This window comes from Lepisma saccharinum, chromosome 1 (assembly GCF_977018435.1).
Source record: "Lepisma saccharinum chromosome 1, izLepSacc3.1, whole genome shotgun sequence".
Classification (NCBI taxonomy): Eukaryota; Metazoa; Arthropoda; class Insecta; order Zygentoma; family Lepismatidae; genus Lepisma; species Lepisma saccharinum.
The window spans coordinates 152,795,256-152,823,060 of NC_139229.1; the positions used below are offsets into that span (position 1 = coordinate 152,795,256).

At 36.7% G+C, this 27,805-nt stretch overlaps 1 protein-coding gene across 3 annotated transcripts; it reads right to left on the minus strand.

Annotated features, from left to right (window-relative positions):
* Window positions 1-1,177: 1,177 nt before the first annotated feature.
* On the minus strand, window positions 1,178-26,772 carry zda (peptidyl-prolyl cis-trans isomerase zonda). Of its 3 annotated transcripts, XM_083140610.1 has the most exons (9): window positions 26,252-26,394; window positions 25,558-25,752; window positions 20,066-20,463; window positions 18,592-18,726; window positions 12,749-12,957; window positions 9,956-10,091; window positions 9,034-9,201; window positions 7,399-7,608; window positions 1,178-3,266 (listed from the first exon to the last, which is right to left on the minus strand). In XM_083140610.1, exons 3-9 carry the CDS (start codon window positions 20,429-20,431, stop codon window positions 3,180-3,182), a joined length of 1,311 nt encoding a protein of 436 aa, XP_082996736.1. In that variant the 5' UTR covers window positions 20,432-20,463; window positions 25,558-25,752; window positions 26,252-26,394; the 3' UTR covers window positions 1,178-3,179. The 3 variants fall into 3 exon arrangements, with proteins under 3 accessions (XP_082996736.1, XP_082996732.1, XP_082996724.1); XM_083140606.1 differs by lacking the exons at window positions 25,558-25,752; window positions 26,252-26,394 and adding an exon at window positions 26,665-26,772; XM_083140598.1 differs by lacking the exon at window positions 25,558-25,752 and having other exon boundaries at window positions 26,252-26,401.
* Between the last annotated feature and the right edge of the window lie 1,033 nt (window positions 26,773-27,805).

A 27,805-nucleotide genomic window follows, 5' to 3' on the forward strand; every position in this document is an offset into this window, starting at 1 on the left:
CAATCATAATTTATGATGTTCTCATAAATTACAAATTATATTCATGGCTTTTGAAGCAAACTGTAGAACAAGTATTTTATGATCAACAAGAATCAGTGTGAAGTACACTTGACTGCCACATAGAAATTAACCATTTTCATGTTTTGCCTCTACCTAATTTATTAAACTAGTCTAAGTAGAAAGGAAATACAGTGAAACCCCGATTCTATGTTGCCGGAATTTACATTTTCCTGCATTATACATTCAATTTTGATGGTCCCAACATAGCAAAACGCTATAAAATTTTCCTCGATTTTACATTTTCCCATATTTTAAGTTTATTCAGCTTGGTCCCCTGAAAAATGTAAAATAGAGGTTTCACTGTATTACCATTATACCTTTATATTTAAAAGTATTTTGTAGTCATAATACCACTCCATGATAATTCAATTGCCACATACCAGATTGATTGATTGATTGATTGATTTTACTTCACTTTTCTGCAACTTTTGGTTAATCGCAAAGATGAGGATGAGGAGTGAAGATATGATGAAAGTGATGATCACCCATTCCCAGGCCAGCCGGGACCCCTAGCATTATAGTGCACTCTGATGACCACTGTGACATGGAGGTCGGCTCGTACCAGTTTGTCCATGAAAAAGTAATTAATATACTCGAGATAAAATCATTTCTGTACATAGTGGAACCTCGATTTACATTTTTCAGGGGACCAACACAGAAAAACTCAAAATGAAATTGTAAAATCTAGCAAAATTGTAATATGTTGCTTAGTTCAGACCCACAAGTTTGAACGTATAATGAAGGAAAATGTAAGAAAATGTAAAATCATTGCTACAATTTTTCAAGGATGCTAACTGTATTCTTATTTTCCCCCATTAACAAACAACTTAGTTGAATGATGCATTGTATGTATAAAGAAGCCAATTCTGTTATTCATAAACATACACGAACACATAACTTGACTTCAATCCCTGAAGATGAGAGTGACGTTAGCTCTCGAAGCTCAGAAGCCTATCTGGAAATCACCTGGCTGATATCCCAAGAAAACTTCTTCATACACAGGATTGGCTACCAGCATCAAGCCCGGAAGCCAGTAGTGAAATAGAATACATACTACTTAGTTGCCAAAAGCAGATTTCTCATGAGTTGGAAGTGAAATACAGGGACACAGGCAATCTACAACTGTACCGACTTTATTATATAAAAAGTGAGATTATACAAAAAGAAGTTACAGCAATGCTGTAGGAATGAGTAAAACTATTTTTGTACAAACAAACAATGGTAACTGATTTTTTTTTCTTCTAAATATGTCCATATTACAAGATACATCAAGATCTGCATTTTACAGATGTAAAAATTGACAACTTCAACTAGAGATGACCAAGAATGAATATTTAGATTTCAAACTATCTGGTATCATCTGCAGATGATGCATATCCAATATCCACATACAATTTCATTAGTGTTTGGCCATCTCTACCTGAACAGTAACTACAGTACTGATGCAGACCTTATAACAAACAAAAGTACAGTATAAGCTATAATTACATATTAATCATGAAACCAACATAAGGCCACTGGATTCTGAAACAAATTTAATCATGAAAATGTCACACAAAGTTTTTGCAAGGTTTTATTAAAAATAAGCTATTTATGGATAACAATAAAAATGGATACAGAGAATATTTTTTATCCTGTTTTCACTGTGGTAAGTCATTCATACAGTTTACGTCTATGATCAGAAACCAATTACCCTTCTCAAATATAACTTGCAGGAAACAATGAAAATACATATCAATTTTATCTTCTTCCTAATCCCAAATGTGCACACACAGCTAATGAAACAAGTTCACATGACAGAAAAACATTTTCAGGTTTCCATAATTATGTTGTTAACGAAAATAGCATAATAAAACTAAAATGCTCATTGCAAACAGGGAACACCAGAAAATGCAAAGGTTGATCATTTTGGCTACCAGGATTCATCACTTGCCTTTCTTTGCATAGTTAAGAAATAATTATATATGCCACTAAAGGCACAGTATATGAGGCAACACAATACATTTCTATTCACACAGTGCATTCAAATTTGATTAGCAAGTAAAATGCACCTGAATCAGGGTGTCAGTTGGTAAAATGCATGTGGATTTGAGTTTATCTGAAGAAATGCACTGGAAGTTCAATTCTGTAACTAATCTTTAAACGTATAAATCAATATAATAATCACCAAAGATGAACAACAACATAAAGAAATAATAATATTTTTATGCAGTGCAGACATGCAAAATAATAGAGAAATCGAAACAAAAATCATGTTGCATCCTTGCAGGAAAGTATTGAATTTGGGGATGTAAAAGAAAGAAGATTCGAAACTAGAAACGTGTTCAATATTTTTCATACCGTTAATTGATCATAATGAAGTGCTGCTGAGGTAAAAATCCATATTTACACTGCCCAAATTGCCTTACAACAGACCTCGTTTGTTCAGACAAGCTAATAAGATCATGGATCAACATCTGTACATATCAAGTTGTTAACATAAACAAACTGGAAATATATTAATGCAGAATATTCAATAAGTGAGAAACATCATTAACTCATATCTACATGAACAATTAACCTTTGTATCATCTCAGATTTGAAATGACCAAATCCCATCCAGGCTCATTTGATAGAAATAAATTAGTCCTGGTATTATACACGTATTGTTTCGTGCATAGCAATGAACATAATGCACACACACCAATCACAGAATAAAAAATTAAAAATACATGAAAATGTGAATACCAGCAAAATTAATAAACTCATATAAAGTGAAAGAAAGAATTTACATGATACAATCACAATATTTACTCAAATTTCAAAAGTCTTTCCACTGACTTTTTGAAACATTTAATATGCCCCACAATATGAATTACATTGAAATCCTTATTTGGTAAAGCTTGTGAATTCTCTGTACCAGTTTCTATTGAAATCCATGCAAAAACTTTATATGATCATAAATGCCTATGATTTGTCTCCACATTCTGCAATCGATACTTTTCAACCTTAACTAAGACAATGTACATAATTTTATTATTGCAACAATTTTCTTTCTATACTGATTTCCATAATTATGCAACAATTACAATACAACATTTCTTCCACCTTGCCCTGAACTTACCTAATTAACAGGTAAATTATAGAAATTTGTATCGATATGCCACAACTCCTGCTACCATTGCCGCCAAACTACCAAATACTATTCCCCACGGAAGTTCAGAAATCTGAAACAAAGCAATATTACATATTATAGAGTTACTTTTTCTACATATGCAGTTAAATCATTATTAAATCTCATTATTTAACAAGTGATGGAAATAGTTCTGTGTCAATTTGTTGCATCGTAAAATTAACCTGCACTTCAAAACATTTCAAATCAGCAATTTGTTTGGAAGAACATTGAATATTGATTTCATTTTCGAGGATCTGAATTCTTCTAGGACATGAAGATACAAATGTTATGTTCATGAAATGTTACACATTTTTTATTTATGAAATAGAAAACATGTTTTTAATCAACCAACTACATGGTTCGAAGAGCTCATTCCAAAACATCCCACAGATGCTTTATGGGATTAAGATTGGGGGAGTTAGGGGCCAATTCATATGCTGCATCTCTATGGATTGTTCCTCCAGCCAACCAACTACAGTCCCGCTTCGGTGGCGCCGTGACTGTCGTCCTGGAAAATGATGTCCCTGTGTGGGTAGAAGTGTTGCATTGTGGGGTGTGAGTGGTCCCCTAATACCTCCCGATACACAACGGATGCCACATGGTGGTCCATACTCAGTGTATATCACTAAGCAATTCAGTGAGCACTCAGTGTATATCACTAACTAAAACAGGAGTATTATCATCTCCTATTGACACTTTATGACCATTTCCTTATTCTTTCAATATTCCTAAATTCAAACACACCAATGACTACTGTATTTACTCATGTATAATGTACACTTTTTTCAAAAATTTTTGCCCCAAACATTGTGGTGCATATTATGCACGGAATAATTTGCACAGCCAACACGAAATCGTACAGGGTTATTCCATGATTTTGTGACACTTGCATTAATTTTTCATGTTTACGGAACCCTATCATGTTGTAATAGGTCCACTCCCGGTCACCGAAATGACGTATCTTTCATACCCCGGCACGGGGCCAGACATCATTATAGGTACAGGAAATCAATCGTGTCATCTTACTTACGGTCCAGGTTTTTAAGTTCGGGTCTGAGACGGTCGTTTATTGTCGTACTAGTGCGGGGTTGGGATAATACCTTGAAATGTTATACTTTTTGGTTTACCTTAGATATGTAGACTCGAACAATAATAATACACTACAGCATTATACCAGATACCTGAAAAACATCAAATGATAACACTGACGAACGGTACAAATATGAATATATTGTATCAACAAAAAAATATTTGAATCAACAAACGGTTTACATCACCCCCTTACTCATTCTCTTGCTCTCTCTCTCTTTCATGCTCACTTCTGGGGAATTTTTACATGGGAATATACAAATCACGGATCTAATCTACATACAATTTCCTTTTTGTTTGAACCTTTACGTGAATTTAGGTCATTAGTCAGTCCGCTCCTGTGCTCTTTTAAATCAAATATGCGCCAGCCCTCGGAAAGCAGTTATCTAACACAATTGGGTCAGCGTAGTTAAACCTTTCGTTCGAATGAACGTACGCATCAAGTAGTAAGCATGACATTTACCAAGTTTCTCGGACGGGGGTAATACACACAAGTCTCTCTCGTCCATTGAGAACAATTATACCATACATAGTGATGCGAAACTTAATCGATTCCAGCAGCCGGAATACAAAAATCAATCGTCGGCGCGAGCAAAAATTACAACAAAAACCACTATGCAATAAAGAATACTACACTCGCACAACCTTGCAATATAAAATATGCTTTCCACAAATTAAAAAGACTAACCGGTCAACGATTGACAAGCTAATTGACGCGACAGGGGCGGTCGGTTACACAAAAATGGAGCACACACTGACAAGTTACACGAAAAATTAACGTAATGGAATGGAGCTTCTAACTCTGAATGCAGACAATCAAACTATTACATATGAACATGAAATGACCTTTTATATAACATTACTCAAAAATATCAGACACTGAAGTTAGGTTCGGGGTTCCTGAGTAACTTTGCAAATCAGTGAGACTTCGGCTTTTACGATACGGCTTTGATACAAAGAATACATGCTTACATGGACATAAGACCATCTGAAGAATACTCTACCGGACTCTGCTACATCGTGTGACCGTTCATCTTTCCTGGATGCGTGGATTTGCACAAGGTTCCTTTGCGGCGAAAATGTTCTTCGAGGTCAAACACGGCAAAGGATGATTGCGACGATATTGTGCACTTTCACTTTCATAGAACGTCGCGTCTCTCTCTTCTCACAAGCATCAGCTGTACATTCTCACGCGTCAGTCCGGAATCAATCAATCAATCAATATCTCTCTCTCTCTTTTTTTGTGCTTCTGTCGGGCGTTGATCTGGAATCATCCTTCTCTCTCTCTCTGGTACCGGGCTTCTGTTGTACGTCGAACTGGAACCATCCTTCTGGACAGTCGGGCAATGGTGGGCTTTGCGGCGCTGCGTTTCAGTCGTCGGTTTTGGCGTCGGCTGGCTTCACCGGATGGTGTCGGTGCATCGTTGCAGGCATCTGGGAAGGCGACAGACTCCTTTCTCTATCTTTTTAGCCGGCCATCTTTATGGTAGTCCAAGCTTGGTAAAAACAAACCACCGCAAAATGCTTCACAGAATAAAGCACACACTGGTAAACTCACTATCGGCAACTCGCTCATGGTACGCAAGGAAAACAAAGTCCACAGAGACAATACAGTAGTCGCGCGAGAGTGTAGCACGGAGATGCTCTCTCTACAAAATCCGGATAAAACTGTGTGGTGAACTCGAAGTCCTGCAGATTTATATCAGATTCAAAATTGTCCGTTGGAGAAACGTTAGGATGGGTTGGCTTGGGTTTCCGAAGAGATGGAAATGACCCCGGCCCATTGTCTCAAAATGCGGTCACAAGGCGTGTCTTCGGTTCTTGCTAGCTTGGGCTCCAGCTGATTATCCTGGTCATCCATGAAAAGTAGTTTGCCCTTCCGTGGCAAATCCTTTGTTGGTCCTGACGAAAATAAGTACATCCTTTTTCCGTGACGACCCGCTTTGGTGCAAATATGCCATGTACTTTGCCGTATTGACAGTTCGGCTGTCGGTCAGAAAAACCCATCTCCCAACTCCCGATGTCTGGCTCGGATACCAATTTTGCCACATAATAAACCAAACCTCACACTTTACATTTAAACATAATATGAATCAATAAACAAAAATGATTAATATCAAACGGTGATTTTTTGACATGTCACTGGATACCGTGACAATGTTATATATCGTTGTAAAGCTTAAATCCTGCAGTTTCTGAATATAGCAACAGTATTCCATTCAAGATAGTGACACTAATGTGAAATGCATTTGAAATAAGCTCATCACAAAATGAAGGAACATACTGATTTTTATGGTACTTTGGACGATAGAAAAGATAATGAAAAAGTAATAATAATTATAATGTATTACTGGCCAAATAATATGATATATATGAAGTGTGTAAATGCCTTAATGGAAGAAATCTTTTGCTGCTAACTGCTAGTTCGAGGGTCCTCAATGTGCTTCGTATAAATGTTACGTTAGTCACTGAAAAAGTATATATTTTGAAGTTTTATTTTGAAAAAGTAAAGAAGGAATGAGCAAAACCACATATAAAAGTTTGAAGGCCATGTCCCGCAATTTTTCACTTTGTAATGTAATGTTCTAGGACACCAAGAAAAGCGGTGCCATTATTGTTTACACAAGAGGATATTCTCCTCAAGGTCAACATAGAAAAGGTGAATGGAATCATTGAACAGATATGATGTTATTCACTCTTGACTGGCATAGCAACAGCTTTACGACCTACAACTATGAAAGCCATTTCTTGAAACTAGATTGTACTTCGCATTATATACGAGATATAATTGTTGGTCAATCTTCCCCATCAAAAACCAGGGTGTGCATTATACACACGTAAATACGGTAATTAGTGGAACCTCAGTTCTATGTTTTTCAGCAACCCAAGGTTTAAAACATGGGAAAACTTTACTTCCACTATGGGATGAACACAGCAAGTATTGATGATTGTAATATGTCCCGAAGAGTGAAGCATATCAGCAATATAGCCATTTAGTATACTGTTGCCATCTAAGGTTCATTTTGATCACCTTTGTATTTAGTATTGCACATTTTTTGCTGCTAAAAAATTCAAGAAATAACAATAAGACATACCTTGGATGTAGGACTAGCAGCATCACTAGTTTCTGCTTTATCTTGTCCAAACATTTTCCTGTACAGGTTCTTTTCTCGCTGAGTATCTTTCTTCTGTCGCTCCACTAGTCTCAACAGCTCTTGGTGAATCACCTTCGACTCAGGCTCTAGCTGATTCGCTTTTCGCATTAACACAACTGCATCTAGTATTTCCCCTTTGGCAGCAAGGATCTTTAAACAATGAAGAGCAATTTTATGCTTAATTAATAATTATAAAATTAAGGCATAGCAGCTACTCTAGTGATAGAACAAAATTCAAGTATAATCACAGATTTTCCTTAGTGTTATCCTACCTGTATTACAATCAGCATAAAAACACCACAAAGTGTGAAAAGTAAAAAATCTTAAAAGGCTTATCAACATTTCGAGGATGCAGGAATGCAGAAAGTGAGGCACATAGGTAAAAGCAAATGCACTAGCTTTGCTCAGCTGAAACTGAACCTGCTCAAGAATTAGCAGAAGTTTGTGCAGGAAGAGCTGAACTGCAACAATGTTACCAGTGGTGAGTTTCTGTAACTAGAGCCTTTTACTGCTTTTCTGTACTGTTTTGGACGGTGATAAGCAAGCAAAAAATAACTTTTATGACACAATGAATGTTTTCCTACTTATTTGAAGAATATCTCGTGTAAAAATATATATTTTTTTAATAGCTCCATTGTCAAATCACAATTATAAATACATTTTGCTACACTTCATATTTTTAAGTCAGGATTCATAGTCGTCACTATAACTTGAAAATTAAACAGTACATGGTAAAAAAAAACAAAAAACACCCATGATCAAAATAGAATGAACATTTATTTGCATACAATATTGTTTCACTGATCTGTAGACAAAAGACAAATATGAGTGAAATATGATAAGCATGCCTTACATTATGTGTGTTCAAAGCATCTGTTTTAAATGAAGACTCAATGCATGCATGAAGAAAATTGCATACAGAATCGACATTACAGCATGTAAGTATCGTATATAAATGATTTATTTGGGATGGAATGCAAGGTACAGTTTTCACTGAAAAAACAAAGACCCTCTGTGGCAAAATGGCTCTTTTGAAGGCCAAAGCCTACCAAGCAGCTTTTCATTGGTTGATGCATGATCAGTGCATCAAATCTCACTGAAACCATTACTTGGGTTTCTACACTGAAGCATGTTATTACTTCTTTTCAAGTAGGTTGCTCACAGCGTTGGATCAACAGCAACATTATGGAGAACCCACTCAGAATCAAACCAGCATCGTTAGCTATTCATTCAGCGAGTCTGCAGTTAAAAAATACTAAGGAATATTTCCATTTTAATTTTCGAAGTTCTTTGTAAACAAAACATTACTTCTTAAAACTGTACCACATGGTCTGTTGAAATTATATTCTGATAGAAAAACAAATTTATATTTCACACATCTTGGTTTCATTAGTATAATAATTTCTCTTGTATGTACGCATTGCTTGCATTGTAGAATTGTTTCTCTTGTAGTCTACGGTTACTACAAGCATAAAAATACAGTATTTCGTTGTGTAACTGTGTTTTTATGCTTGTAATAACCGTAGACTACAAGAGAAATAATTCAATAGTATAAACATGGAAATCAAAACTCACTTTTGCTTTCCTAAAGAGGGCTTTCACGTTAGATGGCTGGCATCTTAATACATTTTCCACAGATGCCAATGCTGTGTCATATGCTTCTATCTTCATCTGAGCAGCAGCCAAATTGTTATACACCTTTAGACGATCTTCCAGCAAGTCATGTAGCTCATCGCTTGAATCCTGCAAATGAAAAATTTTCATCACACTTTGAATTTTACTAAAACTACATTTTGTCTATGCTATGTTGGAAAATTTATTTGTATTCTTTTCGTATGGAAAATACTTAACAGCCCTTTGAGGACTAACGAATACCAAGCAGCTTTCCACTTCATGGTAAATCGGATTTCATCACTGGCTTTCTAGGTTAGAATCAACTATTTTTTCCATTAAATGTTTCCCCATGAGGTCCCTGGGCTCCCACCAGGAATCTAATGTATGGCCACTGTTTGCACCAAAGATAAGAGCATTAACAATTTGGCTATGTGAGAGGTGTAGATCACTACAGTACATATCTATAAATACTGCAAATATAAAGTCTACTTTGTAGCTATTAATGTCTACTAGGTTAACAATGGAAACAGGGAAAATATTATATATCAGGTTCCCAAAATTTCCAAGCAATTTTAAAATAAAATTCTATACCATCATATGGTGTTTTAACAGCTAATATTGAAGTATGTGTAAGTGTTAAATTTCACTTGTCATTCACAAAAATAAAGTTTATTCAACACTGTTTCAAATAAATAAGCAAAAAAAAAAGTACAAAAGTGTGTACACAAAATGTTAGCCATTAACAAACTGTTCAAGAAAAATATATGATTTATTGTCATTACCAAATTCAGGTAAACACAAAAATATTTGATTTTCCCTAAACATTCCCAAACATTCCAAAATTTCTTAACTCCCAAGTCTGAATTGATAGGTTGATACTTGCCTTTGTCTCATCAGGATCCAATATGACACCTCCTTCAATGTCATCCAGATACTCCAGTGCACGACGATAGCACTGAATTGCAAGGGTTGGCTCATTTCGGCTGTACCACCAGTTACCCCTTTCTCGTTTCTTATTCCTGAGGACAATATGAAGGTTTCATGAGGCTGAATGGAATCAATACAATATAAATAGGATAACGATGGCCTTCTTTTTTGTCTAATAATACCTGCAAGAAAGCTATAACAACATTAAACTTTTTTTAATGGTGCAAATTGGTTGTTGCTAATGCTCAGGCTAGGACTAGCACCTCGAACCTTCTGTTGTGTGTCATTCAACACAATCAACCCACCAAGGTGGCACTGATATTTTGTTCATCTCATATGATAGAGAATCTAGAAAATTATTGGCCGGTATTGATAATCAACAAGGAACTATTAATTTTCTAATACTGATACCAGACAAATAAACTTTACATTTAAGTACATGCATGGAGATATAATACCACAGCAATTAATCAGTACCTCCACTAGCTCTTTCGCTGCGGAGATTTTGGCATGCTGATATATAGTGGAACCACAAGCAAAAAAACCTGTGCAGAACCGCATAGCACCGGCTGGTGTGGGAAAGGGAAAAAACATTCAGCGCTGCCCACGTCAGTGTTGCCAGGCCTATTGATTTCTCGGGAGAATTCCTTAATAAACTATTGCTATGGAACCTCCAACGGCCTGCTCAAAAATAAGTTTCCTGCTCATCTTACTTGAACATGGAGGGGGAGAGGTAAGAGTCGTGAAAAGTGCTGTTTGAACTGTGAAATTATGCCAAACGTTACTCAATTGTGCTAGGACATAATTATTATTATTATTATTATTATTATTTTATTACTATTACTACATTATTATTTTTAGATGGCTGTATTTTATCCCACTCCAAATATATTTATATTTTAGTTATTTTATGTCGCTTTTGTGCCTCTATGGGTAAGTACGACAATAAGGATCAATGAAGAAGTGATGAAATGACACAAACACAGTGAAACGTCCATCCCTTACTAGTTAGAACCTCTGACTTCGTAGCGTGGGCAAATTATTTTATACATGTTTATGTGCGTGTGTGTGTATTTCTAGCAGATGGGGAGGATAGGTGGAACCCTAGCATAAACGTTGTTTTCTTCAATTATTGAGGAAGACATGCTGTATAATTCACCAATATATTTCACATACGTAATGCATTTTCTCATTATGGTGTAGGATGCGTGCCAATCCCTATTGATACCTGTACACCAAACACCTGCAGAAGGCAAATTAATTTGTCATTGTTAGCATTCGACTTAAAAGATTGTGGAAAATTCGAGACAACAAAAGGCGGCACGTTAGCTTTATTTGTGAACCCAACTTTCTACGATTTACTGTCATAAATATTCTTTCCGAAAATAGAGCATCGCAGACCCCTTGTCTCGGTGCTGAGAAAGGGCAAACTTGAGAGTATTTTCCACGCACCCTCTTAGATTTTACCACCGGAAGATGCGGAAGAGATGAAAGACCTTGGTCGGATCCCTCGGACGGTTTACTTTCTTTTGTTTGAAACATGTCCACTCCTGAAATGGAGATGTTTGGTTTCTTTTCACCAAACACAGGGTGCTGGGTTTATCACCATTGTTACAAAAGTATCTGTGACGTTTACACTGTAAACATGTGCCACTGCAGCAGGGGGCTTTTATTGTGACCGTTTGCTTGGCAACTCTAGGTTATTCACAACCTATCTCGTCCCCTCCCCTTCTGGAAAATAAATGTTGACAAAAAAGTACCCATTATTTCAGACATATGAGTTGATTTCAGTCACAGTAACTTACATCCATTATTATAATAGGAACGTGATACTTCCAAACTCACGTGGTGTTTTCTGAGAGGGCAACTCTATTATGGGTTAATATGCCTAGTTTACCTGCCTGATAAAAAATACATTGTTTCCCCATCGCTGCCCTCCCAGTGCTCATGCCTATGCTGCCACCCCCCCCCCCCCTTCCCAAGAACGTCGTTCATCCACTACTATTAGATCATTGGATTTTGTAGTAGATCTTCTGGTTTCCCAAGGAACAATCTCCAGATTGACCTGGCAACACTGCCCCAAGCACCGACAATGGTAGGGAAGATGCGCAAACGTTTAATGGAAAGTTTTTCCTTGTGGTCTAGCTATAGCTTTCGCTGCATCGTTGTTGTTTTTTTTGGAGGGGGGGGGGGTTCAGAATTGCCTAAATTCGTAAAAAAATATTCTGAAGTACTGATATGAAATCTACCACCATAGCCAGGAGTGCCAATTGGTGTTAGATTTTCAATGCTATTGAATTGGATACAGTGGCATGCACAAGGGGGGGGGGGGGTCATAACCATTTCTTTTGGTCTAGTATTCTTTAAAAAAAAAAAAAAGAACATAAAAAATATCAAAATGAGGGATGACTACTAAAAAAAAGTATACCTACTACACCTCCTTTAAAAAATCTTTGGCACACCACTGACTGGATAAATGATCCTTGTTGCCATTGCTGTTTACATACACACAGCCATACATATTTTTCATTTGTTCAGAACCAAAGCAAATTATTTCTTTCGAAAACAGCTCAAATGCCAGACACTAGATGGAAGCATGTTCTGGTAATGCTCTTTCTTCACTAGACATCAGAAGAGATGAAAATATTTTCAATCACTCGAGTTCGTTTCTGTAAGTTAACCATGTTGTAAAAAATATAAAGCATTCTGTTCAGTTATCAATTACTTACAAACTATAAAATAAACCTACCCAATTATTTTTCGCTTGTCTACTGGCATATTTTCCATTTCCTCTTCGATTTCTGAGCTTAGAAGCTCTACTGTGTACGTTAGAATTGCATCTGAAGGTACATCTGGCGGTCTCCCCAACTTCCCATAGCCAAAGCGTGAGCCTACTTCAACTTCAGACAGCTCCCCAACATCCATCAAAGGCAATGCAAGATCTAAACCTTGGACAACCTGTAACAAGTTGAAATCTGCATAATGATTTCCATAACTTCTTACTTCTTTACTACAACTAGGGGCCAGTGGCGGTGATTGGGTCCCAAAACTGAGGGGGGGGGGGGGGGGGGTCAAAGCCTGAACATTTCCCTTTGTGGATAAGATTTTGCATAGTGCAAGGGCAAAAGTGGCGAAATGTGGGCCCCTCGCCACCCCCCCCCCCAATCGCCGCCACTGCTAGGGACAAGATGGAAACCTGAAATGTGGGTTTATACATTACAATAGTTTATACTTTTCGAAAAGCTGGGAAGTACATTGCACCAGTCATACTTTGTCATGAAATAATGTACAATCGTGTGCAAACGAGGGAGGAAAACTTTAAACATGAAATTTAACTGACTCACTCACTCTCTAGCCTTCTTAAACCTGAAGGTTTATGGCTGCAACACAAGCCTTCCCTATCCTGGGCAAGGTCAATCCAATCTTTTCCATCCTTACCAATTTCCTTTAGGTCCATCTCAACATTATCCCTCCATCTTCATCTTGGCCTCTGTACAAGTCTCTTACAATCAGGTTTCCCAACAAGAATCCTGTAAATTCTTCTTTCCTTTGCCATTTGTGTCACATGGCCTGCCCACCTAAGTCTTCTTGATTTCATTATTATACACTGCTGTTTGTGAAAATTGCAACACCAAGAAGGATACATGTGATTGACGTGAACTTTATACCACAGATTAGGTACATGCCAATACACAAATGATTAGGATTACAAAACTGTACATGATATCTGACCTTGAGAATTTAGTTTGGTGTGAAGCCCCACGTGCTGCAAACAGAGCCTCTACACATCGTGGTATGGAATCAGAGGGCCTGGATATGTTCCTGGGGAATATCCCTTCACGTGGTTTCTATGCAAGTCCACAAGCACCAACAGTGGTTGCTGGAGGACCATGACGAACAAGTTGCCGACCAACCATATCCCAGACATGTTCGATGGGCGACATGTCAGGCGAACGTGCAGGCCAAGGAAGCAGTGGTATCCATCGTTCTTCTAAGACTGCTTGACATAACACTGACCTTTCCAGTCACACAAGAGAGGGTGCTGCTGGGCCTACGTGTACGCCATCTCTCTGCAATTCTAATCACTTATTGCTGGTTCACTGTTCTACACATCCTCCGAGTTTGGATTCATTCGGGCCATTCTTTCTGGGTGTTGCAATTTTCACAAACAGCAGTGTAATAATATCTAGACATGAATACATATTATGGAGTTCTAACTTATGTAACTTTCTCCACTCATCTCTGTCTCCTCATCCCTTGTAGGCTCAAATATATTTCTAAGGATATTATTTTCAAATACTCTTTTAATGTAAGGGACCAAGTATCACATCCATCACTACATGCAAAATTACTGTTTGGTTTTTTAAACATGAAATTTAATTTAATTTTTTGATGAAGAGGTTCTCTTTGCATATGAGCTACATCAATTCCAGATATGTTTCAGAGTTTTTGAGAGTTAACGTCACTCTTACCTTCAGGAACTGAAATGCAGCAATGTGTGCGAAATCATTTTTCACGTGCTTGGTGTGGGAGGAGTCCATTGTACGTGACGAGCCACAGGCACGTGTCTAGAAATATATCTGAGGGGAGAGCCAAACCAAGTGTCTCGTTTTCACTTCTTGATCAGTGTCTAAATGCTTGCCGCCCAGGAAGGTCTTCAGATGGCGGAAGAGGTGGCAGTCGCAAGGTGCAAGGTCTGGACTGTATGGCGGATGGTCAACACATCATTGCCGGTCAAAGTGAAAGCAAAACAGACACTTTCAAAGCACAAGATCATGGCAACTGTGTTTTATGACAGGCAGGATGTTTTGTTAGTGGACTTTTTGCCGCGAGGAACAACAATTAACTCAGCTTCCTACTGAGAGACCCTAAGAACACTTCGTTGAGCAATCCAGAACAAATGGCGTGGAATGCTGTCAGCCGGTGTCGTACTGATTCATGACAATGCAAGGCCACATGCTGCGGCTCAAACTCAAGATCTGATCGAATCTTTTGGCTGGGAGGTAATCGATCTTCCGCCATACAGTCCAGACCTTGCACCTAGCGACTACCACCTCTTCCGGCATCTGAAGACCTTCCTGGGTGGCAAGCACTTAGACACTGAAAAAGAAGTTAAAATAACCATGAGTAATTGGCTATCATCACAGGTGGCAGAGTTCTATGAGGAGGGTATCCAAAAACTTGTACTTCGTTACGATAAATGTTTAAACTGGCAAGGAAATTATGTAGAAAAATAGAGAAGTGTATGTAAATTCAGAAAATAAATGGTTTTCTGAACAACATTTACTTACTTCGTTTTTATTGCAAAACGGACCTTATTTAAAAAATAACCCTCGTAAATTAAATAAATATAATCAAAATATATAAATTAATATTATATTGTTATCAATACATGAATAGGTAAAAAAAAGACTGTATAAGAAGAGAGATATATAACAGCACATATTCATTATTTAGCTTACCTCTAATAATGATCGACATAATGCTCTGGCAAGGAAATTCATGTCAAATACGAGGGCCACTATTTATATGTTGAGCCTTGGCAACACTGATTGAAGTTAGGCGCGATTTGACGTTTGCACGGAATCGTCTGGCATTATTGACCATAACGTACTTCAAATGTTTTGTCAATAGCTTCATTTGTGTTGTTTATGTTGCCTTGGAGATTGCGCCACAACAATAAAATGGAATTAACTCGTGAACATTTTCGTGCGATGATTTTTTACGATTTTCGACGTGGATTATCAAGACAAGGGTGCATCGATCAACTTACTTCCACATTTGGCGATGAAGCCCCATCCTTTGCCACTGTGAAACGCTGGTATAACGAATTTCATCGTGGCCTCCATTCGCTCACCGACGAGATTCGCGAAGGTCGTCCAAAATCAGTTGTTGTTCAAGAAAACATTGATGCTGTGCAAAACCTAATACTGCAAGATCGTCATGTGACATACTGTGAGATTGAGGCAACCATAGGCATTAGTTCCACCAGCATATATAAAATATTACATGATCATTTAGCTGCGAGAAAGGTAAGTTCTCGTTGGATACCACACAATTTGACAAAAACTCAAAAAGACGCTCGTGTCAATTGGTGCAAATAAATGCTCAATAAATACAATCGTGGTGCTTCAAAAGACGTAAATAAGTTTGTAACAGGTGACGAATCATGGATATATGCATATGAGCCGGAACGTAAACAGCAGTCAACTGTATGGGTGTTTCAAGATGAACCCAATGCAACAAAAGTTGTTCGCGCTCGAAGCACATCGAAACAAATGGTCGCCTGTTTTTTCGGGAAAACTGGTCATGTGGCAACTGTGCCTTTAGAGGAACGTAGAACGGTCAACTCTGAATGGTACACAACAATTTGTTTGCCAGAGGTCTTCGGTCAAATACGGAAAACAAACAAACGCCGTCGGATCATTCTTCATCAAGACAATGCCAGCTGTCACACATCTCGTCTAACAACTGACTTTATGAACAGTCCAAAAATAGAATTGATGGGACATCTGCCGTACAGTCCTGATTTGGCACCCAATGACTTCTTCTTGTTCCCGAATGTCAAGAATAAATTGCGTGGACAACGATTTTCGTCGGCGGAAGATGCCGTTGATGCGTTCAAAAACCATATTATGGAGGTGTCTCAAGAAGATTGGAAAAACTGCTTTGACAAATGGTTCGAACGAATGCAAAAGTGTATTGACCATAAAGGAGAATACTTGGAAAAACAATAAAGCAGTTTTCAATGCCAAATTCCTGTTTTTTCATTGTTAGGTTCAAAATATAAATAGTGACCCTCGTAGATGAAGATTTGAATATTTATTGAAAAATGAAAAAGAATTTTAGATCCAATTGGCAAAAAGTAAAGTTGCTGATTAATATTTTATATATATATATTATCATAAATAGTAGGGGCAAACATAAATATTTGATACTGTCCTCCAAAGCTGCATGATCCTAATATAGTACATTTTTCCGTTTCTTGTGCTGCCTATTGACAGCCGGCCAGACATCAAACTCCCGACACATCGCGTGTGATATCTCAAGTTATGGAAACCGCTAGCTTCAAAATGACTTCAAATTCTCACATTTACAGTTACAAATACAATGATAATAAGCATGTACCTTGTCACAAGAGATGCTAGAAATATTGTCCTCCTGCATCCACACATTTCTGACATCGTTTCAGGAAATTTTCATTTACACACAACAGTACAGCTTATGAAATTGCTTCAGTTTCTCTCCTGATACCCTCCTTCAGTTCTTTTAATGTGTGGGGGTTTGTTGCATAGACTTTATTTTGTTGTAATGTGTATGTATGTGTCATTATTAAAACTATAACAAAACACAAATAACATTTGGAACACTAAACACTTAATAAACACTTTATAAAACAATAGAAAATCACAAGAACACTTAAAAAATACGACTGAAATGAAATCGTGAAGTTCCTGAAATTGAATGGAGTTAAGAAATTCACAAGTTATGCGCAAAACCGCGTGTTTCAGTTGCCGCTCTGGCACCGCGAGTGTTAGGAAACTAAAGTGCCCCTTTAGCATGTCTTGTTACCACAGCTCTGCGAAATTTCAAAAAAACATGCCAGAAATGTGTGGATGCACGAGGACATTATTTCCAACAATCCCCTGACAAGGTACGTGCTTCTTTTGATTGTAATTGTAACTGTAATTCTGAGAACTTGAAGTAATTTCGAAACTAGCAGTTTCTATAGCGGAGATATCACGCGTGATATGATGGGAGTTGCCATATGGCCCGCCAACAAGCAGAATAAGCAACGGAAAAACACACTTTATAATCCTTGCCTTCCAATAAGTTCAGAGGAAATTAATAACCATCGATTTTAGAACAAGAAGCATATTTCCATTATTTAATTTTAGTACTTAGTAAGTCTTTCCAGGGAGGGGGGATTACATGGACTCCCCCCCCCCCCCCGAATTACATCCTTGACGAGCCAATTGCATGTTGTCTCTCCATTGACTATCACCAGCAAGCCTGTGTCAAGTTCAAGTTCCATGTCCCTATTGACATTTTCCCTTTCCTGTGGATGACTATCCCAGTAATTAAATGATCTTTAGTTGTTGTGAATTCTATGACCCTCACTGATTTTTCTCGATGAAATTTCTTGATGTAGCTGGCATGTTGTTTGCAACATTGTTCAATTGCACTCTCAGTTTGCCCAATGCAGGTTTTACTGTAGGAGCATATAAAATAACAAACCCCAGGTGACTTCAGTCCTAGGTCTTCCTTTCATATTTGTAGCTGGCTTCTGATTTTCAGTTAATGATCTTACAATGAAAAGTACTTGTAAAGTAAGCAATCCAGGAGGATTTCATTACACTTCTTTATTCAGACCAAAAAAGTCAAATGCATATAGTGGAAAAATGTAAAATCAGGTTTCAACTGTATACAGAAGCCAAGAGGTGTAAAGCAATACAAGAAATCCTAATGGCAGTAATATTTTGGCAATTAGTATAAAATCAATGTGAGAAAGTACAATGATTACAAACAAAAAAATTAATTCAAAGAAAGCTGTAACAATGAGAAAATGTCTCAGTTATGAAGTGAACTTACTTCAGCATCACCAAGTTGAACAGTCATGGAATCATGCTTCTCAATCACTGTCCCATCTTGCAGACAACCCTCTAGATTCACTTTACATAGGTGATACCTCTGAGGCCTGCTATCTTTTTCACCTTTCCTAAGAACCTATAAAACAAAAATTCAAATTACTACAATTGTACTTCAATCAGTGTGTGGCATGCAGTGACATTCAGGGTTAGTTAATAAGCTGAAAAAGTAGCCCTGAAAAATAGGCTTTCATGCATAACAAATTACAGGAAAGCTGAATTTTGGCTGACGTTTAGACCTCATTTGGGGAAACATTTTCCAAAGAGTTCCTTCTAGCTTCCACCCCCTCCCCTTGCACTGCACAAAGATCAAAATTGAAGGTTCTCAGAAATTTACTTAATACTTTTCAACAAATAGAAAGTTCAAGTAAATCTTTTCTGTTTAATTCCTAATCAGTGAATGCAATGGTATATATTACCTAGTACTTAGATATTACATCGAAGTTGTAGAAAAGTCAAATAAATTCTTGGTATGCATTTCAAATTTTAAGTGTAATACAAATTTTTAGTGACCATTTTGACGAAATGGTCAAAATAAAAGTTGTAGATTGTTTATTAAGCTTTACCTGTATATAATTCTCCACTTGAAAATACAGGTATGTCACAAAAATACTGCAAAATGCCAAGAGTTGTGTTGCTTGAAGCATTAAAATCTAAGCCCATGGCTGGTTCCAAGCCTTATTTTCTTTAGTATTCATCATCATATCCTTAATCTAGAACAGACTTGCCCTGTAGACACTTCAATTTGCACCACAAGTTTCCCTATGGGTTGGTTTTCACTTCCGAAACTTTTTCTGGAGAAAAGTTCCTGCATACAAGAGAAATTGTGGCTGTATAAGATGAGTTTACATGGACCATGTCTGAGCTTCAATGAGTCAAATGTAACTGCCTTCTTTAGTTGGGGACATTTTTCTAGGAACTGTCATTATCTTTTTATACACTGCAATAATTTTGTAATTTCTATTTGTGCTATAAGCATCATTCTCCCAGTCTTCCCTGGCCTACTGATGGTTTCAAGTGTTATATAATTGAAACCCTTTCACTATTAACAAACCTATACTAATGAATATATGGTTCTCCCCCAGCAAAAAAAGGAAAAGAGGATGAGAGAAAGTGTAGAAATACCAAGGTAATCTAGCCTAATAGTCGTAACCTACTTACAATGTATAAATAGTACCACCACTGTAAATACTATGAGCACTGAACTGAACCAACTTCATTTATCTATGTAAGAATATACAAGCAGGATGGAATGATGATTCTTCTAAAAAAAAATTACAAAAAACACCCCTGTTAGCAAATACATAGAGAATGTGATTCAGGAGAAATCTTGTGTGTATCATGATGATATTGGAAACACACATTCAGAACCTAGGCCATAATCAAAATGACAAAAGGAATAGAACACTTAAACATGCCTTTTTCTTCAACTGCCCACTGCCTAAAATATCCAACCATTCTCCTTCTTCTTGGTTTTCTGCTTCCTCCTCAATCATCTTATTCACTTCTTTGATTTGCTTCTCTTCATCTTCCTTTGCATCGTGCTCCTTGATGTTTTCAATTTTACTTTCATCTAATGAGTCATTGAGAAGTTCATAGTCTTCATCTTGTTCGGAGGTCTTAATGGGTGGATCAGATGTCAGAACATCATCACAAACTTTAGTTTCTGGTGAGGGATTTATTTCTTTGACTTGGAAATTATTGTCAACGTGAACCTTGTTTTCATGTGAAGGTGGATCAAGCTGTACATCACCATATCCTGTTTCAATTCCTGCAGCTGACATTATTGTGGCTTATACAACCAACAAGATACAACCTGGAAGAAAATAAATAAAAATCACTTGAAACAGGTAATTCATTAACCTAATTTATTACATCAGATGCTAAAAAGTAATGTTATTTTACTACATTACTCATATGGCATAGTAAATCAATATATTTTTCATGCCTTATGTTGTACATAACAAATATTAAAAACAGACACGTCCTAACTGAAGTTAAAACTTACATGCTCATTAATAATACACAGTAATTCATTTTATACCACTTTTCTGCCACTTTAGGCTAATTTCATCAATGAGGATGACATAATGATTCAATGAAATTGATAAAAGGAACATTCACAAAGACACATCTATGCCCAGGCCAGTTCTTGAACCTGGAAACCTCAGTAGTGAGGTCAAGAAAGAGTTCGCCATTCAATGTACTTGGACACCAGCTGTATCCCAATTGTCGAATAACATAGATACTGATCCATATGTAACACTACAGGTGATGAAAACAAGGCAACCATGGACAGAACAGAGGATGTTTGGAAAAATGTACAGTTCCTCAAAAGTGGAGACGCAAGGTGGCAATAGTTACACAGTGGGGTAGTTTTGTCTGGTCCAATTTGCACTCAGGGTGCCCAAATCTGCAACAGTTCAAGGATTTATGTGGTAGGTCAGCAAGTTCAGTAGGAGTGTTTTAGAAGTTTAATAATGTCAGATATCAAAGGGTCATCTCAAAGATGACCTCACACTATATTAGGTCATATTCAATACTTTTGTTGTATTAAGTGTATCTGCTTTGGGAACGAGTTTACAATACCCGACCACTCTACAATTGCTATGAAATTTCGTCTACTCACTAATTGAGACCTCCTAATCACGATTCTGCATGTAATAATTGGCGGTCAAGTATGGAAATGTAGAGAAAAACTAAATAAACTATGTTTTCCTAACGTAACGTAACCCTACCGTAAGAACAGCAGGTCCACGGAAGACGACCTTTTCCCAACATGAAAAAATCAGCATGCAATACACCGTTGCCAAACGTACCTAATCAAACGAATCCACATTCCTAAATAATAATATTTCATTGTATTTATGCTAATGGAGGGGGTCAAAGGTTGGTATGGTCTCAGGGAGTGTTCAGATGCTGATATGAACACTCTGTAAATACTGAGGAACGCCATTGGGTATAACAACTACCAATACTACCAACAAATCCTACCTCCACGTCCCCGAAGGCTGATAGCCGCGTGACCCCTGGGCAATGCAGCAAAAAAGATCATACGGCCCGCTTCGGCGGGCCGATGCTGTAGCAGACGGAGGAGGGTGAAGGCGAGTATCCAGCGCCTAAACTGGATGTTATCAGCTAAGGGAGTAAACCCTAACAGAAAATCCTGGTCCTCCAAAGAAATGGGGGTTGAGCACTAGGCCAGCACCCTGGTCTCATAAAAATAACCTTCCGCTAAAAAAGCTCAATTACAGAAAGCCGGATGGATTAATGGAAAACGACCTAGGCATATGAAAAGGAATAAGAAAGATATAATCTGTGTAGGAACATGGAATATCATGACTATGCTAAAACCTGGAAAAATGCAAGAAATAGCTGACCAAGTCTTAGCAACAAAGTTGCAGATAGTCGCATTACAGGAAGTAAGATGGAAAGGACAAGGAGAAATCAAGAAAGATAAATACTCTGTATATTATAGTTGTAAAGAAACTACGGGTCAGCATGGAACTGGATTCCTAGTAAAGAGAGAAATGGTAAAACATGTACTAGGATTTGAACCGTGTAGTGAAAGAATATCTAAACTTAGAGTGAAGGGAAGGTTCTGTAATGTGACATTTATAAACGTGTATGCTCCAACAGAAGAGAAAGATGATGACATTAAAGATAAGTTTTATGAAGAACTGCAAGTAGTGCAAGATAAAATCCCGAGACATGACCTGATAGTCCTGTTGGGAGATTTAAATGCAAAAATAGGAAAAGAGGATGCATTTAAAGAAGTAACAGGTAAACATACATTGCATGAGATAACCAATAATAATGGAGAATTAGTATGTAACTATGCTATTGCAAATAATATGACTGTAATGAGTACACAGTATGAACATAAAAAGATACATAAAGGTACCTGGGTGTCCCCAGATGGGAAAACTACCAACCAAATTGACCATGTTTTAGTAAACGAACATAAAAAGGAAATGGTGCAGGATGTAAAAACAATGAGGGGTCTGAATTGTGATTCGGATCATTTTTTGGTCAAGGCAGTAATCAAACAGAAATTAATACCTGTACGAAAAAGTATTCCAAGACAACAGATAAAATGGAATAAAAGCAATATGCATAGTAAAGAAATTCTGAAACAATATAGGAAAAAAATGAGTCAAAATTTGGAAAACATTATTGATACCCAAGATATAAATGAAGATTGGAAACAACTGAAAGAAGCTATTCTGAAAACAGCAACTGAAGTAATACAAAAGCAAGATGGTAAACCAAGGAATGAATGGTGGGATAATGAATGTAAAATGGTAATAAATCAGAAAAATGCTGCACGACAAAGATGTTTACAGAGACACACAAGGGCAAATTGTGAAGAATATGAGAATAAAAGGAGAATTGCCAACAATGTATGCAGAAAGAAGAAAAAAGAATGGATAAATGATAGAATCAAAGAGATTGAGGAATACCATAGAAGAAAGGATTCAAGAATTTTTTTTAAGGCTGTGATATCTCATGTAAGGAACTACACTCATGCAACTTCATTATGTAAAGATGCATCTGGAGAAGTAATATCTGAGAAAGAAAAAGTATTACTCCGTTGGAAAGAGTACTTTCAGGAATTATTAAATTGGGAACACGTACCGTATGAAGATGAAATACCCGAAAAATTGGAAAATGATACTGAAATTCCAATACCAACATATGAGGAGGTAAATAAAATCATAAAATCCTTAAAAATGAATAAGTCACCTGGTTCAGATAATATCACAGCAGAACTGATAAGACACGGAGGATATATGATAAGGAATAAAATTTATAATTTGATACTCAACATATGGAATAAAGAGGAAATGCCACAAGAATGGCTACATGGTATCATTTGCCCAATCTTCAAAAAAGGAGACAGGTTGCAGTGTAATAACTACAGACCAATTACGCTTCTGAATGTCGCATACAAAATCTTTGCAATTCTTCTACAAAATAGAATCTCTGAAATTACAGAAAACAAATTGGGTGAATATCAAATGGGATTTAGACCAAATAGATCTACAGTTGATAATATATTTATTTATTTATTTATTTATTTATTTATACATACTCCCCATAACAGAGCTATTGCTCCACTTACAACGGGGGCTTACAAGTAAATAAACTATGGTACATAATATCCATATACATAAACATATATTAACATATTCATACTGCGACAAATATATGAAAAATGTTATGAATATAATATTGAATTGCATAACATATTTATCGATTTTATGCAAGCATTTGACTCAGTAAATAGAAATATAATTCCTACATGTCTAAAGAAAATTAATGTCCCAAACAAACTAATAAGATTAATAAAGTTGACATTACAAAACACTACAGCAGTAGTAAAAGGAAACAATGATTTTAGTCAGAAATTTGCAATAAATACAGGAGTAAAACAAGGAGACCCATTATCAGCAACTTTATTTAGCATAGTCATGGATGAAGTAATTCAGAAGTTGGAAATCAGAGGAAACATTTCAACAAGATTAAGACAGATCTGTGCATATGCAGACGATATAGTAATTACTACAAGAACTAAGCAATCAATGGTGGACTCACTAGTGAAACTAAAGCAACAGGCAATGAAATATGGACTAATAGTGAACGAAAAAAAGACAAAGTATATGAGATGTACAAGAAGAAAAATCCAACAACAAAAAGAGGATATAGATACAATGCACATAGAGCAGGTACAGTCATTTAAATATCTCGGGTCAATAGTAAATGGAAACAATGAAATCGAAGAAGAAATTAAAGAAAGGATTGCAGCTGGAAATAGAGCATTTTATGCGAATAAGAGGATATTCCAATCCAAACTAGTTTCCAGAAAAATAAAATTAAAGCTGTATAAATCCATAATAAGACCTGTGAAACCTGGGTGCTGAAAGAAGATATAATTCGAAAACTAATGATATTTGAAAGAAAGATATTAAGGAAAATATATGGCCCAACGAGACAATCTAATAATATATGGCGAATAAAAACAAACGAAGAGCTTGAAACATTAATAAAGAGTAAGAATATAAGAAGATTTATCAAAACACAAAGATTGAGCTGGTTAGGTCATATTGAAAGAATGCCCGAAGAAAGAATTGTGAAACAAATTTACAATTGGAGACCTATTGCTACAAGATCACAAGGAAGGCCCAAAACCAGATGGATAGACGATGTCAGAAATGACATAAGAAAACTGAAGACACAGAACTGGAAGAAATGTGTGTTGAGTAGAGAAGAATGTAATTGAGCAGGCCAAAGCCCATAAAGAGCTGTAGCGCCTTATAAGAAGAATTTATGCTAATGGAACATAACCTAACAGGCCTAACCTAGCCTTGTAGGCATTCCTCAAACACAAGGTAGGAAAACTGTTGTGCGACAAGAAATGTGAAAAAAACATGGTTGTCAATCGCTTTGTATGGAGAATCATTGTGGTATTTAACAAGGTTATTCTACAACTTCTACACGTTATTTTACAATTTCCATGCTTGACCGCCAATTATTAGATGCAGATTCGTGATTAGGAGTTCTCAATTAGTGAGTATGTGAAATTTCATAGAAATTGGAGTGTGGTCCGGTATTGTGAACTCATGTCCTGCTTTGCTTTGTGCATACTCTTCTGTTTGTCATGAATTTGTGGCACTGAGGCAGAGCTTGGTAATTTCATTATGTCAGTATGTGTACTTGTGAAATACTCATTAATATTTGGTGCAATGTGTGATTTACACTCATTCTCTATTGACATATCTGCCATACCAATCTCATACAGAGAGAACATCATGGCAATCAAAAGTTAACTTCATAAGTTATGTATCATGGTTAATAACAATGTCAGTATCATGGTTAATAACAATGTCATTGAAGGGTGTTTTCTCACCGAAACAAGTGACATGTGATGCATGTCACTCGAAGGTCAACCAATAGACAGCAGGTTTATGCAGCATGTGACATCACTGCAGTGTGAAACGTTACTATTAATTGGTTCATCCTCATGTGACATATGCCACCTGTTGCTTATCTCTTCGGTGTGAAAGCTCTAAAAAATGTGTTGCCTCCTTGCAAATTTCTCATCCTGCAATATAAAGACGATGCTAGCTATAAAATAGGGTTAAAACAGATAAACTATGAAGATGAGACATACTCATACAAATAAACCATTTAATCAGCACTGAATGCAATATATAGCAAAGTTACATAGTGTGGTTATTACTTCTTACACAAACTTGTAACGTACGGGTGGCACTGTTAATTAGCAATTGTGTAAGCTGGGTTAACTAAAACTGGAGATAATTTCAATCCTACATACGACCCACCAGCTAACTAGGAAATATCAGAAAACTTAATGTGTCAGATTTTTATACTACTATTTTTAATATGGTACAATGTAACTGTAAATTACATATTACCATTCCCAATCATGTATTGTCCACCAAGTGGCATGATTTAAATACTTCGTTTTGCAATTACCAGCGCAACCGATATTTTACTACAAATAATACTCTTTAATGTACGATTTCATGGTTAATATTTTTATGGAATTTTCCTTATAACAAATATAGCCACAACATTACCAAAAACATACGAACAACAAATGTATGGTTCTTCTACATTTCTATTTCACATTCACACGCAACACATATATTCGACAAATAGCGCTGAATCTAGTGTACTGAAGGCAGTGCCAGTGCACCGCCAAGGAGAAAGTACAGGAAATATTCGACGAACAATTGAGCATCAGTATGTGACTTGCGATTTATAGTATGAAAAAAATCCCGTTGTGCATATTTAAATAAAAATCTATAGATTTCCTTATACATTAATTTATCGGATATCATAACACATTTAATTTGTCAATAAAAAAACTAAGTAACGCCGATGTTTTTTTTTCAGAACTTTTCTTCCCTGCTGATTTTCCTATTATCTCAGGCAAATCCTTGGACGATATCTTCAACGAAGGTCACGGACACTTCCTTCCATTATCTACCTTGTTCCTTCTTTTTTCATCCTTGGCAAGGTCCTTTTTTCATCATCTCTCTGTCACGGCACAGACGTGTCATGGTCATCTGTACTTAAAACGGGGTGATTAGAATGAAAATAAATCTTGACTGAATAATCTTTAGGAAGGTAATAGTATGTCAGAATTTTATAATCACAATTGAATGCTCATTGCTTACTATTTGCGCATACAAAATAATATGGGATTTCTTCATTTGTGCAAATTTCGAATCAAATCATACTTACAACTTAGAATAGTTAGCTTATAGAAGGGGAAGCTATATTTAAAACTCGCTGCGCTTGGAAATTGCAGTTCCGTCGGTGATCAACAGATGACGGGGCGGTCTACTTTTGCTGTTTCCAGCACAAATGGGGGGGAGAACTCTTTCGGTGACAGTCACGTGGGTTCCAAACGTCCTTATTGGTCAGATCTCTTGTACCCCCACGAAGCCGGTTACTAATGGCAGGGGCTCCCTTCCAGCACCACTGTTAGATTGGGGGGGGGGGGGGGTGCGATGCGTGCCAGCCACAAAACTCTTCCCAATCTTTTCGTGAAGGTTGGTTGCCCTTGCCTTTCCTGTGTAATTGATAACAGTTTCTCTGAGTGCTTATTTGAAGGCGAAATTGGTAATGTAAAATGGGATTTTCAACTGGCGCCTGAATTTTCAAATTCATTTCTCAAAAACTTCTTTTCTAATATTTAAAGTTCTCTTATGGAAATTTTCATTATCATTTTTAAAATATCGAGTGCAGCATGTGTTTTCTGCAACACGTGTATCATTAAATCAGAATAACAAACATGCCATATAGTTCTTGAAATTTACTTGAAAGTATGACTTCGACTATATTCCTAACAATGAACTCCATGATTTCAAGTGTATCGCCATTATTTCCATTTATCTGTCGTGGCGAAATTTGAAACATTTAACAATTTTTCTAAGGCACCCTTCTGTTTTTGCAGTTCTTAAAAATTAGGATCTACTATTGACGAAATGCTATGAACAATACCTCTAGTTTCCTCGATCACTATGAATTAAAAATTCACCATACTCCTAAAACTTGTAAGGTTATTGTTTGTTTTTATTTTCGAAGAGTGTCAGTAATGTCAATTCACGTCGTATGTGGAGTGA